This window comes from Salminus brasiliensis, chromosome 19 (genome assembly GCF_030463535.1).
Source record: "Salminus brasiliensis chromosome 19, fSalBra1.hap2, whole genome shotgun sequence".
Taxonomy (NCBI): domain Eukaryota; kingdom Metazoa; phylum Chordata; class Actinopteri; order Characiformes; family Bryconidae; genus Salminus; species Salminus brasiliensis.
Genome location: NC_132896.1, coordinates 29,590,373 through 29,607,348, shown reverse-complemented (window position 1 = coordinate 29,607,348; position 16,976 = coordinate 29,590,373). Strand labels below are relative to the sequence as shown.

At 43.3% G+C, this 16,976-nt stretch overlaps 1 protein-coding gene across 4 annotated transcripts in view; it reads right to left on the bottom strand.

The window, feature by feature from the left end:
- Positions 1–482: 482 nt before the first annotated feature.
- Positions 483–16,976, bottom strand: part of aff2 (AF4/FMR2 family, member 2) — a 287,482-nt gene continuing 270,988 nt past the window's right edge. For all 4 annotated transcript variants that reach the window (XM_072663099.1, XM_072663100.1, XM_072663101.1 and 1 more), the window contains 4 exons: positions 15,459–15,552; positions 15,060–15,109; positions 12,869–13,098; positions 483–9,386 (listed from right to left, as the gene is read on the bottom strand). In XM_072663099.1, coding sequence (XP_072519200.1) covers positions 9,265–9,386; positions 12,869–13,098; positions 15,060–15,109; positions 15,459–15,552 — 496 coding nt within the window. In that variant the 3' untranslated portion in view covers positions 483–9,264. The remainder of the gene's footprint in view (positions 9,387–12,868; positions 13,099–15,059; positions 15,110–15,458; positions 15,553–16,976) is intronic.

Below are 16,976 nucleotides of genomic sequence, written 5' to 3'. Positions count from 1 at the left end.
AGTTGGTTTGGTGATTAATTAGCTAGCTAGCTAACTGTAGCAGCTGTATTAGTTGGTCTGGTGATTAATTAGCTAGCTAGCTAACTGTAGCAGCTGTATTAGTTGATTTGGTGAAGCTCACAGCAATGTACGTGTGGCTGTTTCCAGTTTCTAACACCTGTCTGAATCCTAGTTAGACTACTGCACATATTCTCACGGATTAACGTGGTTCGTCCCACTCACTGGTTAGGCTCCTGAGGACCAGGCCCACCTGGGAGGACCTGCTTGGCTGTATCTACCCAGAAGTGTGGCATTAGAGCGTGATTGTGTGAGATTTGGTGACTCTTGGCACTGTAATAATTATTATTATTTTAAAAAGAACTAATAATTACAGACACTCGTTCGTGTCATTTCCAGAAATCATGAAGCCTTCTCTAATTGTCATTCCTGCGCAACCTGCCAGTTGCTCTGTACCTAGGACTGAAACGTAAACTGACAAACTCTTCCGTTTGGCTCATACCAGTTTTATTCAGCATTTTTATACAGACATTAAACATTTAAAAACAGCATAACTACATCTCAGTTTTTTGTTCATTACATTTGACAGTTTTATTATAAAATAAACATACAATAGGCAAAAAAGAATGATAAAAAAATTGCCGAACTTGTGCAACACATTGGAAATACAAAGCTAACCAGGCAGGAAGATTCTTTGATACATAACGCATTTTTAAAATGAATTCTTACAACTATACATGTAGAAATTCATAGCATTGCAGGTGCCCTGCTCTGTACAAAGAAACAAAAAGAAGAAGAAGAAAAAAAACAAACAAAAAACAAACAAAAACTAAAGTCTACAGCATGCCAGAACACGGAAATCTTCTGTCATTGCAGTTACTGTGTACAACAATTGGCCATTTTAAATGGTCCATACCCCAATAAGATAAAGGCGATTTACTTGGAGTAGAAACCCGCTGCTTTCCTCACGTTCAATCAACGTCCTTTAGGCGATAGGTAGCACTGAAGCACTTCTAAAAAAGTCCAAGCTTCACGGATCTGATTTTGTTTGCTGTAGGTTTTTAATAGCTGACCTGCATCAAATGTCCGGTCACTCAAGTGGCGAGTTTAAAAGCGTTGGTAGAAAGGTTTCCATGTTTCTTTGACCATAATTACAAAACCTACACTCATATACACCTGCATCTCTTACTGGAAAATACAACTCCTAACGTTTACGGCGGTCACGTTTCTAAAAACCAAGAGGAAAGCAAACATCCATACTGTTCTCATCATTCCCTATAAGGCTCATTTAAAAACACCTGCTCTTTGGAAAACCGCCCCAGGTTTGATTGGAGTTCCAGCTGCTGGCAGGAGCTGGAATATTCTAGATTCATGTTCTGATACATCACACGTGTATTGTACTTGGAGACATTGCCTTTTGGTTCGTTTAATGGCCATTAACAATCCGTGTTAAAGGGATAGTTCAACATTTTCTTGTTTTACAACCCACTTCAGTTTAACCCAGAGTCAGAAATATTCAGAAGTGATCAGTTCTCCCACTCGGTGCAGTGTCAACGGCACTCAGCGTAATGAAAACCTGCAGAAGCAGACCCTCTGAAAAGAAGTGGGTGAACTCCATTTATAGATGATTACATAAATGAAATAACAATGATGTGGTTATTGCGCAGCAGTGTTCTGCTCACAGAAACAGTAAATACGTGCAGCTGATACTTAGGATAATAGGCTGCAACATGCGTTGTGATTGGGTTACGTGTGGATCGCTGAGATTGTATTTGGAGGCGGAAAAAGTGTAAATAGAAGGTGTTTTCCATACCTACATACAATTCCATAGGTGCTGACCAGCAGGTGAGAGGATAATTGCTGAGATTTGAAAGATTTGCTGTATGTTTAACACAGTAGAGGTTACTACAGCTTCTGTGTTGATGTGGTTTTTATGCAGGAGAGTAAAACTGGATCTCATCTGGTCAGACTGGAATAGGGCTGGGCGATATAGTAAAAAAATCTATTATGATGATATTTGGAGACATTTTAGACATAATTATGATAGCCGATATTTGTTGCGATACACATGATTGCAGACAAAATGCAGTAGTAGTGGCAGATTCCTAATAACTGCTATTTAAACTATTCTCCTATACTGAGCATTTCGTTTCAGAATCTGCTGCATTTCATCCAATAAACCAAGACCTAAATGCAATTAATCTGTGTTCTTTAAGCCCTGATGATATCCTTACTTATAATAGTATATTTACTATGTATCACCATGACAAAATGTATCCTGATATGATACAATATTGCCATATCACCCAGCTCTACACTGTACGTGTGTAAGTGGAATATGTACCTGGATACAATCCAGACATGAAATGTATGAATGCAAAGTGTAAAAAAGCACTAAAGCCCCATTTAATCAGGATTAGTTTTACACAGGGAGGTGGGGGTACTGTAAGCAGTAGTGATGTATCTCAGAATCGTACATTTATACAGTATAAATACTGCTGTTTTTTCCCATGCAAATCAGTCATTAACATCACAGAAGTCCTGTGGTGAAACAACAGTACCCCTCCTTCCTGTTTAAAACTCATCTTAGGAGAATTGAGGGAATCTTGTGATGCATGTCTGAAAACTGACCAAATTAATATAACTAATTCTAATATCTTTGTCCTGTTTAGACCCCTGTAAGCCCAGATGCTTTGGCATATGCACACAGAAAGACTTGAGTCTTAACGAGGAGAAAAATGTCAAACGATCCCTTTAAGCAGGACGGAGGTATAGTAAAAGCCTTTCTTCTTTCAGAACCGACTTTAGCGTCAATAAGCTGTACACTCGGCTTTACAGAAATGAACGGAAATGAAAACACCTGACACTCCGGACGACGGTGGAATGACTCAAAGTGGAAATGGGGTGAAAAAGCAGCCGGATGGAGTCTGACTACGGAAACGCTGGGGATGAGAGATTACGTTAATCCGCAATGCTTAAAGGCAATAGATCGAGTAAGGTCAAACGCAACACCTTGATCCGATACAATCCTTAACATCAAAAGCACAAATGATGGAGCACCACTCTGTACTGTACATAAGAAGACGAAACTAGACTGAACAAGACTGCGAGTAATTGCTCCTCGTTTTAACGACGCATTTTCTTTAGTTACAAGGCAGTTTGATAGAAATGAACCATGAAAAAATTGCAAAAAAAACCCAATATACATATCGAGAAGGAAGTACAAAACAATGCCTCTGATGAAGTTAGAAATTGCCCTCTGAACCACTTTAACGTACCTGTTCAGGACACAGCCCTACTGAATAACGTCTGCTAGAACAAAACTGTCCGGACACTGAACTGGAATAAGAGCTACTTTTCTAGGTTAGGATTCTTTTAATGGCTGTTTTACGTCCTGTCCCACAATCAAAAGGGCCACAATGGACTGGAATTAAGGACGGTCCAGTGTGGTGTCCATTCTACTGCAATCATTGTGAATATCACAGTGCATGCTGTTTCTTCTTCAGCGCGGGTTCTGGAAGATCTGTAATTGACTGACACGATGTGGAGTTTTGTGTTGATAAGGAGCTATTTACAAGTTTCATTTGCAGAGCAAACAGAATTTTTATTGAAGCTTTAATTGAAGATCCTTTTTTTATTTCCTGTCTTTTTGCCCCCATCCTTCTACAGCAGAGCCCGACAAGAACTACGAAAAGAACCAGAAAGAAGGAGCTGCTACACGGGCTCGGCAACGGTGACTGTGGTGTTGCCGAAGGGGAAATGTTGTTCTTTTGCTTACTGGTGAGGAATCTGGGCTGCTTTTAAGCAGATTTAGCAATTAAACAGACTGGAGAAACGCCTTGAGCAATCCTACAGCGAGACGTTGATTAGGGTCACCCTTATCGAACAACATGTGCAATACATTTTTTAAATGTTGCTTCGGAGCAATCGCTCTTGCTTTTTAAACCTTTCAAAATAAATAACAGCAGTAGCTACATGATGAGCATTCAAGTGCTATAAACGTTTATAAGCTGCATAAGAATGCATTAAAGGAGTGGTTCGGTCAGCTATGCTACTCTCGCTAACAACTGATGCAAAGTCACCGATCTTGCTCACTGGTGACTAATAACTTCCAGTCAATGTTAGCAACATTAACATGTATGGTTGAACTAGTCCTATAAAATATCCCCATATTACACTCTAAAAGTGATGAGTCTAGCTTAGCAAGCTGGTCGATCATATATGGCGAATTCTCGCATTAACAAACACGCTGTATCTACACACTATTAACAAAGCTGTGGCCTACTGATGCTCAAACCAATCTGCTATGAATAAATCATTTTTGTTCTCTTGTTTGGTCAACATATGATATACTGAACAGCAGCAAGATCTCTTTTCCGATAAACTTTGTATCTCTTACCTCTAATATTAATACTAGAACCTCAACGTTCAATTAGTAGCGTTTTCTCAACGACAAAGATTCAAATTCAGGAAAATGTATGTAATTATAAGTTGAATTTACATAAAATCTGTTAATACTGTAGAACCCTGTCAGTACTGCATTTAAAGTGGAGAATCAGTGCTTTCTCGTTTGATATTGGGGCTTCAAGCAAAGTCGACAGCAGGTACAGCTCAGCAGGTACATCGACCAGAAAAACCTACTGCCCTACTGTGGCAGAGATGTCACTTTGTCGTCGGATGAAGATTCTCCACTAGGGGACGCTATTAGTACTCAAATTGTGTTTGATGGAGCTGGAAAATATGATGAAATGTATTGTTATTGTGATCAATTATGAATGAAATAAACTTTTCGGAATTTATTGTCAATCCCCCAACAGAGGTCCTTGTGGAGAATCTTCAGCTTACAGCAAATTGACATTTTGCCATCCCAGTTTGCATGTCCATAGAGGGTCTGTATGGGTCGCCCAACTGGGAACTGGAAAGTTTTGTCTTTGGGTTCCAAGTTTGCCCAGGGTCAGTGATGGGACAAAGAGTGGTTAAGCTTGGGCCCCATCTGGGTTGTAACACTGCACATAGCGGCCTAGATGTTGTAACAATGGGGCCTATTTACGAAGCCCTACAGGGTCCCGGGAAACAAGCCTTCCCCATTCAGAGCCCATGCCTACCTGGAACCCACCTAACCCACGTTCCACCCATGTGAGCCCCACATGCTGGCTGGGATATTGCTCACTTATAGTGTTTGGTGCTTTGCATTAATGACACTGTGTGTCCTTGTTCTGAAGAAATGTCTTCAGGTGAGCAAAACCTTGTCATTGTGTTACAGAAAATAACACATTAATTCCACATTAATTCCACAGAATTCCACATTAATAGTAGCGTTCGTGGTCATGTGGAAATTGGAAATTATTTTTAGTCAGAAAAATGTGTTAATATATGAAAAAGGTGCCATTTCAAGGCATGGCATTTCACATGTAATATATCATTCTAATAATTGTTAGTGTTTACTTGGGATTAGTATGGTTTTTAAAGAGTTACCAGTAATATATATATATATTTTGCCATTTTAGCAGTTTTTCAATGGACAAATAGAAATGTTCCAAAATTGCCTGAAATAAAATCTTTCATTGAAAGTTAAGAAGTTTTTTTTTACTCTACTTCTTCTGTAAAGTTGCCATTTTGGAGATCCAGTTTTGGCATGACTGTGTCGGTTTATGACTTTTTTTGTGAGGGTTCTGTTATTGTGTTAGAGCTGCAGTTTACTGGTTTCCAATGCCATAGTGGTTTATGGCGGAATTGCTGATCAATCACTGTAGCCATCATTACAGCCGCCAGTGCGTCAAAGCCCCATTATTTTAAGTTTTCCTACTTTGAAATATATGTAGATTTAGAAAACTACAAACTATGTGTATTGTCAAATCAAATCTTTGTAACTTTGCCATTTTTTAATTTTTTAAACCATCTAATAAAGCTGTTCTGTATACTGTGTAAATATTTAATGATAAATCAAATAATATAAATGGATTAAAATCTTTTAAATAAAATGTTATGTTAACCAACTAACAAACACCTTTACCTCTCCTGTAAAGTGACTCTTACAAAGAAATAAGGTTTTATGAGGAATTGTAACTTGATACTACATTATAATATCAATCCATCCACAGCACTTTTGTAACAACCTTAACTATCAATAAGTATTAGCTGGGCTTCTATAAGTGTTTGGGATTGCCACTGAAACGCGTCTACACTGAGTTGAAATGCAGTGTTTCAGAGGTCGATCAGGGGGATATTAAAAGTGTGTGGTGATGTTGGAGCAGGTCTATGCGCAGCAGGCTGATGGCACCGCTGCTGGAAGGAGCCGGCGCTGCTTGTTGTTGATTAGCTGCCAGAGGGGCCCAGATTTCTTTGACAGACTGGCACGACTCAAACGAGCGCAGGAACAGCTGTGGCGCGAGCCACTTACATTTTTACAAACCCTACCCAACAAAAGAGGCGACAGTTGGTAACTTTGGACTGGAAGAGGAAATTTGATTATTTGCATAAAGAAACGTGGGAGGGACGCGCTAACAGCCGGGAAACGAGAGCGTTTCAGTGTTTTCTAACATGGAAAAATACACCTGCAATAGTAATTTTAGCAGTTTTTGTTCTTTTATGAGATTAAATGAACAATCAGCTCTGGGTATATTGCTATACGCACTTTGTGGAGTATTGTGTCCAACAGCTATTGCACTATGATAAAGATCTGCTGAGTACAGATCTGTGAGTACTGTCTGTCAATGCTAACCATGTAGCGCACTGCATAAAGATACACAGTAAAATCACCCAGGTTAAATGGACACCTTTAAACACTTCAACTGTACAACGTCTATTTACACTCACTATAGGTGTCGACTGAACTTAAGCAATCTTCTTGTGTAGGTTCCAGAGAAACGGATTTGGTTCTAGGTTCTAGAAAGCTACGACATATTCAGTATTTAACGATGCGGTGCTGCAGTAGTTGCATTTTGATGTCTTATGGCTGCTAGATTTTTGTCTTACGCTTAGGTGAGCGACTAGCCTCCACATCTGACTACCTTTTGATTGACTTTCCATTGGGAGACCAGTAGATGTACAGCAGTCTAATTGCTGTACGTCAAATTCAGCTATGCATGAGTCATTTTCTATCATCATCAGAGCAGAAAAGCAACTGGAAATGTTCTCATTGTACACTTGAAAGGTTAAAGCCAAAACAGGTATCACCATTGCCAGTATAAAGTACACAAATAAATAATCGTGGTCGTACGAAAAGGAAAACAACAAAAATCGAATATACCAATATGGTATGGAAAAATCATTTAGATTCATTCTTGTTCTTAAATATAGACTCTAATAAATTCTCATTGCATACGCAGGCACTTTTGTATCATCTTGGTGAAATTCCCATTTCACACACATATACTCTTTCTCTCTCACTCACATTCAGACTCTCGAAGATGGTACGGAACTGAAGACCACGAGCTGCCGCGCAGTACAATTAGTGAAACTGACACCGGTGCCAAGAATCTGGCCCAACGGTGCACCGCGCACAGCCGCCGAGGCGTTCACGCGCGACCCTACGCTGATGGGACGAAACTGGACGGCGATGGAGAAATGGCTCGCCTCTCACTGACAGCATTATATTAGAAACAGTGCACTATTGATCGTCAACATTAAGGTACCATCGATAAAGAGTTCTCTCAAAGTTCATTTCAAATTCAGTTAGGCTCTAGAGATCAATTCCGTTTGGGAGGGCAGGGATGTGGGAATGCGGGAGTGACTTGGATGACGGCTGGCACGAAACTCTTTAAAGATGTTAACAACTTAACATTGAGTGCGTTCACACCACCAACAACAGAGATGCTGAAGCCCCCTCACCCCACCTCCCACCTCTTATTTTCCCAGAGAAAACCAACAAACAAACAAACAAACAAATAAACAAACAGAAAAACACAGCACAGAACACCTTCATAAAACAGGAACAATCATGGATGTTGACGGACTTCCTCGCAAACTATCTAGAACACTCTCCGTGAACATGCAGGATTCGAACAAACATCGAATAGTAAAAGAGTTGCCATATAGAACACAGTCAGTTATGGTACATATCGGAAAGATCGAAGGAGCCATCGAGCCATGGAGACACTGCTCTGCCGTGTGTGCGTCTGTATGCTGTGGGACAATCGCGTAGGGGACAATCTTCCGTTAAAACAGTTCCTGACAAATTTAAGACACGTGGTCCCCCCCCCCAAAGGAATTCAGCTTTGAAATAAAGCCAAAGTTAGATAGTGACATATCGTTATAATGGCACTGTGGAGTGCAGGGACAGGGCTGTTCGAGGGAAGAATCTCATTTGACTGTTAGGGGTTTTTGCTAGGCCTTGGACCACCAGTCCCTCAAGACACGTATTATAAAGCCTTCAAAGAAACAATACTGACATGGAGAAGGATTACATGCTGGGCACCTGTGTAAACCTTCTTCTTCAGAATGGGATGGTGCTTTGGAGCAAACAATGCACACTCTGTACAAAACAAAAAGAAAAGCTCAGACTTTGTCTGGTTTTAAAACAGAGACACCGTTGATCCATCTCAGCCATGACTAATCGTCTAGCCTACTGTAGCACTGTAAGGGCATATGCAGCAAAGCCGAACGGGTCTGCTGTAACTGCTGGGAGAAAATGTTTACTTGTTTACATTTGTTTACAACGTGGCCATTTCTCTTTATCCACAGTTCACATTCCAACAAGAAGTTCTTCCGAGCGATTCCAGAGAATTACCACCTTTTTTTCGCTAAGGAACCTTTCAACTGATGGGCTGTACATGATGTGGAGGTTCTTCAACGTAAAACCAAAAAAAGCTTGTTCACACTCGCACACCTCATTTACAAAATTGGTTCCATCCACTGAAAGCTTCTTCAGAGAGCCAAAAGTGGTTCCTTCACCTTGTCGCTCTAAAGAACCCCATTGTGTTTAACAGTGCCCTCTTGGTTGGCTCTTGGTTCAGTGTCCCACAAAACAACAGCTCCTTACATTCCACTCGTGACACGGTTCCCTTTTTTTTCCTGTAAGAGCAGATGACCATGAGCACCTGGGACAACCACACAGTTCAGAAGGCTTGTTGCAGGATGAACGCCTGAACCCCCCACCCCTGCACCCTCTGTCAGGGTCCCAGTGGCTCGGAGATGGCAGTGCTGGTGGCGATACTGGTGGAAAGAGGAATGATGGAAGGAGAGTCGAGATGTGGCGAGAAAGAGAGCGAGAAAGTGAGCTAGAGAGAAAGAGAGAGAGAGTGAGAGAGCACAGTGAATGCGCCAGCACTATAACAAATGGGCCTCGATCCGGAGCCAGTGCAGTCCTTGGCGGATGTAGCGCACCAGTTCCGTCATGCTGCTGTGTTGTGTCAGCGGTTCCATCACTGAGTCCAGCTCCTGAAAGAACTCTGCCGGGCAAAGAACACACAAAGGCAGACAAAGACATAGTGTGAGCTGCAAAGTATGAGCAGGCAGTGTGAACTCAGCAAGGTCAGCACAGGATTACTTTATTAGGACGACTATATTATGCTGGATTTATTTTGGAGAATATAATAATAATACTCTCAAAACAGTGGATTCCTGCTGTTGTTGCTTAATTCGGACCCTACTCGGACTGTTATGCTGAAAATGCCAGAAGATCAGCGGTTCCGTGCAGTGAACACACACACAGTGGACAGTGAGCGCCCGGAGAGCAGAGAGGGTGAAAGCCCTTTCTCAAGGGCCCAACAGTGGCAGCCTGCCGAGCCTGGGTATCGAATCCACAACCGTGTCATCAATTCCCTGGAGCTGAGCCACGACTGCCCACCTGGCATCAACCATCATGCCACGCTGAAAATCATAGAGATCATATTTGTTCCCATTCTAATGGTTGATGTGAAGCTGCTGACCTGCTTTGTGCATTGCACTGCTGCCACACGATTGGCTGATTAGATAATAGCATTAACGGACAGCTGCACATGTCTACTACTACTGCACTATACTACTACTACTACTACTACTACTACTACTACTACTACAGGCAGGGTTCTCAAGTAGTGAATATGCCTGCTGATGTTTTTATCTAAGGTCAAAAACCAGCCAAAACAGCTTTTCTGAAAATAATTCTTCATCAATCTGTCCTGCAACCTCAGTCCTGTTTGTTTTTTCCCCTCTTACTCATGCTCAATTTGGTTTTCCACTTTGCAGCTGGTTTCTAAAACAGTATTTTGTGGTTGGCTCCATCTTGCTAATGCATGTATGACCAGTTGATTGCTACATAGTTGAACGAAAGCCCATTCCTCATCCAAAAATAACGAAAGTTCTTGTTTACATTTTGCCAGGAAGCTACACATCATTGCATCCAACCCTCACAAGCCCTCACTAGTCACTTGCAGTGGGAGTGGTCCTTCTATCCTGAACATGCAGCACAAATCCACAATGTCACTAATTTCAGTAATTACAGTTACTAATTTCGGCTCACAATAACAATTCTCAGTGGGATTACAGGGACCCCACAATATCAAATTGCTTGTGGAACAGTCCTGACTCGTTGTATTTACACCCCCAACATTTACATACACCCAGCCCACTAGGTTCTAGTCGAAGCTGGTGGTAAAAACTTTGGGAGAATATGGTGTTGTTGATACTGGAGAGCAGCTCCTCACCTCTAGACTCTGCTAGTAATGGGAATATGGGTTGCTACAATAACAAGGCCTCGTGACCACAGTTTTTCCTGTGCCAGTGTCCATTTGGCACAAACTTGGCATGCTATGAACAAAGCATGCAGGAGTGAACAGGGAAAATTGGCTAATGCTAGCCTAAGCTCATTTTTTATCATCTCTTCTCTCTATTGTGTGCTCCTTTGAAAACAAACTGACTGGAGCTAATCTTTACCAGTCAGGCTTGAGAAGGCCAAACCGAGGGAAGTGATTTGGGGGGGCTAAAGGCTAACTGGCTACTGAACTTGCCAATGGCAACACAGTGTTTTTGTTACTATGCTATAATATGTGGGTTCTGAGCTGTCGCCGGTGACATAAACCAGCCAATAAAAGCTGAGCTAATCTTTTTTTTTATCCTTTATAAAAAGGAAATCAGATATGAACCACATATAAGCAATTTCACCCCAACAAATGTGACACATTTACTATTTCTATGTCAACAAACAACTTATAATATTTAATAAATGCACTTCTGGCACTTTAAGAAATTTCTGAGCAGGTTAAGGTGGAAATGAAAGGGGTGGGACGGGCTCGAACCCAGGGGCTCTTTGTTTCAGCAGAAAAGTCTCTCTTCACCAGCTAATGACGAGCCGCAATTAACTAAAGGCTACTGTGAACGTAACATATCCATATGTGTGTAGCGGCCCGGGTGTGCCTAAAAGCCCTACATCTACGCTCACAGTGCTGTAATTGGTCAATTTCAGCATCATTTCCACCAAAGGCTGAACCCAACAGGCCCTAATTGAGTTCATTATGAAAAGAGACAGTGAGCAGGGGAGTGGGAGAGAGGGTCAGAGCGGCTTCTTAGGGGTGACTTCTGAGGCAGAGAGACTGCACGTGACACGTACAGCGTCCCTGCACTTTTTAATTAGCCTTCTCTAGAGGAATGAATAAGAGAGAGAGAGCGAGAGAGGAAATGACAGCAGAAGCCACATCAAACCTCTGGCGAGAGGAATCCGCTCTCTGTCTCCAGTGGTCCGTACAAATGTTCAGTCACTGATAAGGCTAATGTGTGAAAGGGGCCGGCTCTCTTTGCAGCCTCTGACAGATGTAGATAACATGTAAAATAAGACCAATCAGGTCTACCAGCAAACGGCACACTGATGCAGGAAGCTTTGCCTTCTGGAGTAGGATTGTCTTCCAGTGCGCTAGGAACCAGAGAAAATAGGATATGCTGTAAGGGGAATTCCCTTCCTCTCTCTGCTGTTCTTAAACAGTCAACAGTGAGGTTGATTCAGGGGGTTTCATGTGCATTTCTACATCCATGTTTTCCAAAATCGCAGAGGCATATTTCAACTTTAAGGCTGTGACTATAAAACGAATGGGTTGATTTTCCAGACACAAATACTAAACTCCATTATTCATGCATATCCTCCACTACAGTCCAGTGGAGTCTCAGACTAGGCTCAGTATGAGCTTGGAAAGCAGGGCCCTAAATTCTCTTCTGACGTGCTGAGGCTGACGGGCTTTTGGTGCATAGGGATGGTCTTCATCAACTGTACACAGTGAGAAAATGCTCACCTTACAAAGCTACCAGCTGTTAGCTGTAGTATTATCCCATATATCCTATATATCCACTAGGATGAACCAATGCCAGCTTGGTCTACTGTGTTCATCAGTGTGGTGTCAGTGAATGCAGAGTGTGGTGATGCGATACAAATTGTAAATTTACTGTATTTCTAACCTCTCTGTAAAAATATGGTGAGCAACTACAGTAAAAGATCATCATCTTCAGGTACCACCATGCATCAGGTTCTACTTCTCTCAGTCAAGAACAGAAAGCTGAGGCTGCAGTGGGCACAGGCTCACCCAAACTAGACAGTTAAAGACTGGAGAAACTGATGAATCTGGATTTCTGCTGAGGCACACAGATGGTAGGTTCAGAATTTGGCACCAACAGCTGGAATCCATGGACCCATCCTGCCTTGTGTCAACAGTACAGCCTGGCAGAGGTGGTGTAATGGTGTAGGGAATGCTTTCTGGGCACACTTTGGGCCTGTTAATACCAATCAATAGTCGATTAAATGGCATAGCCATGCACAGAAGGTGCACCTGAAGAAATCTACAAGAATGGATCAGAACCTTACAGGAACATCGAGCTTACTGTAAAAACATTAGGGTAAATTCACTGAATTAGCTACCAAAAAATCCACTCATCCTACTGGAACTCATCACTGGAAGGCCAGGCCTACCTTGGCTTTCATGGGCCAGCTTTTCGGCTGTGTCCCAGTGCTCGTAGCTGCGCAGGATGTTGTTGGTGATGTTGACGTGGCTGGCGGCCATGTGGTGGATGCGCTGGGGGATGGCCACGCTGCCTGACGAGGATGACGAGGAGGAGGAAGAGCCCACGGCTCCGGTGCTGCTGCTGACAGAGCTGATGGGGGAGGGACTCAATGACATGGGAGAGGGCGTGCCCGTACTTCTGAATGGGGGGAGAAGGAGAACACATTCACATCAAAAATAATGCAAATATGATTAATTATATTTAATGTTTTTTATGATTTTTATGTAGCAACAGATTTTCCAAAAGAAATAACACTACCTGAGATCCTATAGCAACCATCTAGCAACACCCTAGAAACCACCTGACAACGCTATGGCACCCATCTAGCTACACCATATTAACACCATAGCAACACTACGCCAACCATTTAGCAATACCACAACAACCACTTAGCAACATCAAAGCAACCAGCTAGCAAAACATTTTCAGTGAAATGAAGCATCCCCCTAGCAACCATCCAACACCATAGCACCAATCTATCTACCACTCAGCCATGCAACACAGCAACCACTTAGCACCCTTATCACAACGATACAAATACAGTAGTAACACCCAACCAACCACATGGGGTGCCACAGCAACCACTTGGGAACACACTAAAACCACCAAACAACACTATCGCAACAATCTAACTACCACTCAGCAAAATCATATTCACACCATAACAACAAAACATCAAAGCAACCACCTAGCAAAACATTTTCACTATAGTGACTATGTAGCAACACCCTAGCAGCCACCTAACACCATAGCATCCTTTTAGCAACACAGCAACCACCTAGCACTTGATACACAATGATACAAATGCACTAGTAAAACCCAACCATCCACATTGGGAAACCACACTAGCAACCAACAAAGCAGTGACCGGAGATATCATAGCAACCACCTAGCAACACCCTAGATACCACGCAACAACACTATCACACCCATCTAGCTACTACTCAGCAACACCATATTGACATTATAGCAACACTATCGCAACCATTTAGCAACAACACAGCAACCATCTTGGATACCACACCAACCAACCTAGCAGCAACACAGCAACCACTTTGCAAAACACCCTAGTGACCATATACCTTAGCGACAACCTATCCACTTAACCATTTAGCACTTTCTATGATGGTTAGCACCAGTGACAAACCCAGCACCACGTCTAAGCGTTAATCAGAGAGCTTCAGATGCATTAGGTCACGATAACCAAGCTAAGTGCTTTCCCCAGCTTAACAACGGCCCTCTAAACGTTATTAGCATCAAGCCGAGGCTTTACTCCCACACAGGCACAGCTGGACCTGTGTGCCAGTCAACGAACACACACATCAGTCTTTTTAGTGCTTAAACCTAAACAATCAGGCCACGTCGCCTGTAATCCAGCGATAAATTGAACTGTGCTCAAGCTCTGCGAGGCTAAATTATGTTCGCTGTCAACAGCGAAGCCCGTTCTCCGGCGGTTCCGTGGGCTTTGCAGGAATAAACAAACCGTTGGCGGCAGGGAGAGATGGCAGAGAAGGCAGAGACAGCAGGACGGGAGAAAAGATTCATGACGGTAAAGAAGGTAAACACAGGGCAGAGAGGAAAATGGGGAGGGGGTGGTGCTGGTGCTGGTGTTGATCATAGCTGCAGCAGGTAGGGGAGGATTAGAACGCTCTCCTCGCTGCTAATGTATTAGCGAAGGCAGAGAGGCTGGAGGGGTCTGGCCGCCTGAGCTAATTGGTTTTGACAGGCGCACTGGCTGCAGAGCAGCAGGCCTGGGTAGTGTCCAGCCAGAGGCCAACTTACGCTCTCTTTCTTTCTCACACACACACACAGAGAGAGATAGAGAGCTTCCTGAGCTAGCCCGCCCCACAGACGATAGGTTGCCATGGCGCTGGCAGTGGAAGAGCTCCTGCCTTCCCAGAGTTCATCTCTTCATGCCCTCTCATTTGCTTAAAGTAACCATGACCGAGGTTTCGCATCGCACGCCCATAGGTCTACACTTTCCCACTGCTTACTGCGGCTGATCCCCAGCGAGGAGGAGGAGGGTGGCTTTTCAGGAGCGGGCTTTAGCAGAAAAGGATGAGGTTGGGGAGTGATATTAGAGAAGAGAAAGGACTTACTTTCCATTGGCTCCCCACGGCGAAGGTGCTTGGGAACTTTTCGCCGAGTTCTGGAAGGAGAGAGAGAGAGAGAGAAAGAGAGAGAGGGGAAAGAAAGAAGCGCGAGAAAGCAAACATTATTTATGTTAACCGACGGAGCACGTTTGGTGAGCACAGCACTCGAGCTCAAACACGATTAATCATAATGGGCTTACAGTCTGACAATGTGTGCAGATAATTGATGATATTAATTTGTACACTAACTGAATAAATGAACTGCTTTTAATAACGGCATGCAAAATTAATGAGAACACGCTATTCAAACAAATACGAATTCAATTTAGCCGTGTGAAAATTGGCTTCACAAAGCTCTGAAAGTCTCGCTCGGCTCCTCTGTTGTGGTGACGATGTGGGGGTTACCTTGAAGTACTCCATTAAGGAACGGGAATACTTCATAGCGTGATCCTTCTTCAGCTTGAACATCCGCAAGTACAGCAGGGATAAACAACGATTGCTGTGGAGAATGGAAGCGTGTTACACACTACACACTGTATAAAGAAGCAAACATAGGCATAGGGTGAGTCTCTCCATGAGATGAGATCGTCATGTCATGAGATCGCTGGTTTGTGTGTCCTCACAGCTTTAGCTGGGTGATGCTCTTTCCCAAAAACTTCCAAAATAACAATGAGAATTACAGCCCTACTACACGAAATGTGTGACAGAGGTGAACGTGACGGGGTTGAGTATTTTAGGCTAAGCGTTTTTACACTGAACACAGAACATCCAATATTACATTCAATGGGATTTCCAGGGTCTGTCACAGCAGACAGATGGGGTCATATAAAGTTAAAAGCAGTGGTGCTTTGAGGACCCTTGAAACCTTCGGTACTGTCAACTGACCCGCCATTCATATCTCCCCCCAGCACTAGCAATGCTCCCGTCACTAGGAGGGTAAGAACTTAACACGTGTCCCCCAAAAACATGTGAATCCAGCCACCGCCTCTTTTCAAACAGCTGGGCAACAGACACGCTCAGGGTCCCTAGCTCCACTGCACCAGCAGACAGACGCCAGTGCAGTCCAACATTGCTTTAAGAGTGATAAGAGGAGAAAGCGCCCTCTACCCGCCCAGAGAGAACACGGCCAGTTGTGCTCTCAACGACTCTGGCCGCTGATGGCAAAGCGGCATGCCTTGGGATTCGAACTCATGACCCCCACCAGGGCCATAGAGGAAGTGCATTAGACTGCTGGGCGACTCGGAGCCTCAATCCTGCATCTGTTGTAACGTGATCTGGAGTTGTTTTACAGAAAAGCTCTCTCAGTACGTTTAAAAAATGTGCTTAGGTGCCTAAAACATCTGACCTTATTAGCAGCAAATACAAGACATCAAATGTCGTGGAATTTTCGTGGAATGACCCCGGCATGTCGCCCAAGTTAACCCTATAAAACCGGCCTTAAGTCCCAGGATTGAAGGGATTTAAGGTGAAATGTGATGGAATGTCACATCAAAACAAGCCAATAAACAAAGAAACCTACAACAGTAATGCATCCTGGTATGTGCGGATAGTGCATGGCCAGTAGCATGGAGTGACTGACCTTTCAGTCGCACGCTTGTGAGACAGCAGATGCTCGGGACATATGCACCGCCCCATGAAACCCAACTAGCCCTCTGTCATTTCTAATAGACCCAGACTCCTCATCTCAAAGCCATAACAGTGTGTACTCTCAGGCCTCCACAACTAGGTCAGACGTAGGACAGTTTTCGTAACAGGCCGTGATGCCTATTTTTTTCCTTGTACCTGTCGATGCGTTTACATAGAAGGCGCAACGTGCCCTTGTGTCAAACGTCTGATTCCAAAGTTCGTGTGAAGCCGCAGTTTCAGGAGTAAAACACATCTGACAGCCCTTCCGTCCTCCTTAAAACGCTCCTGCAACCTCAA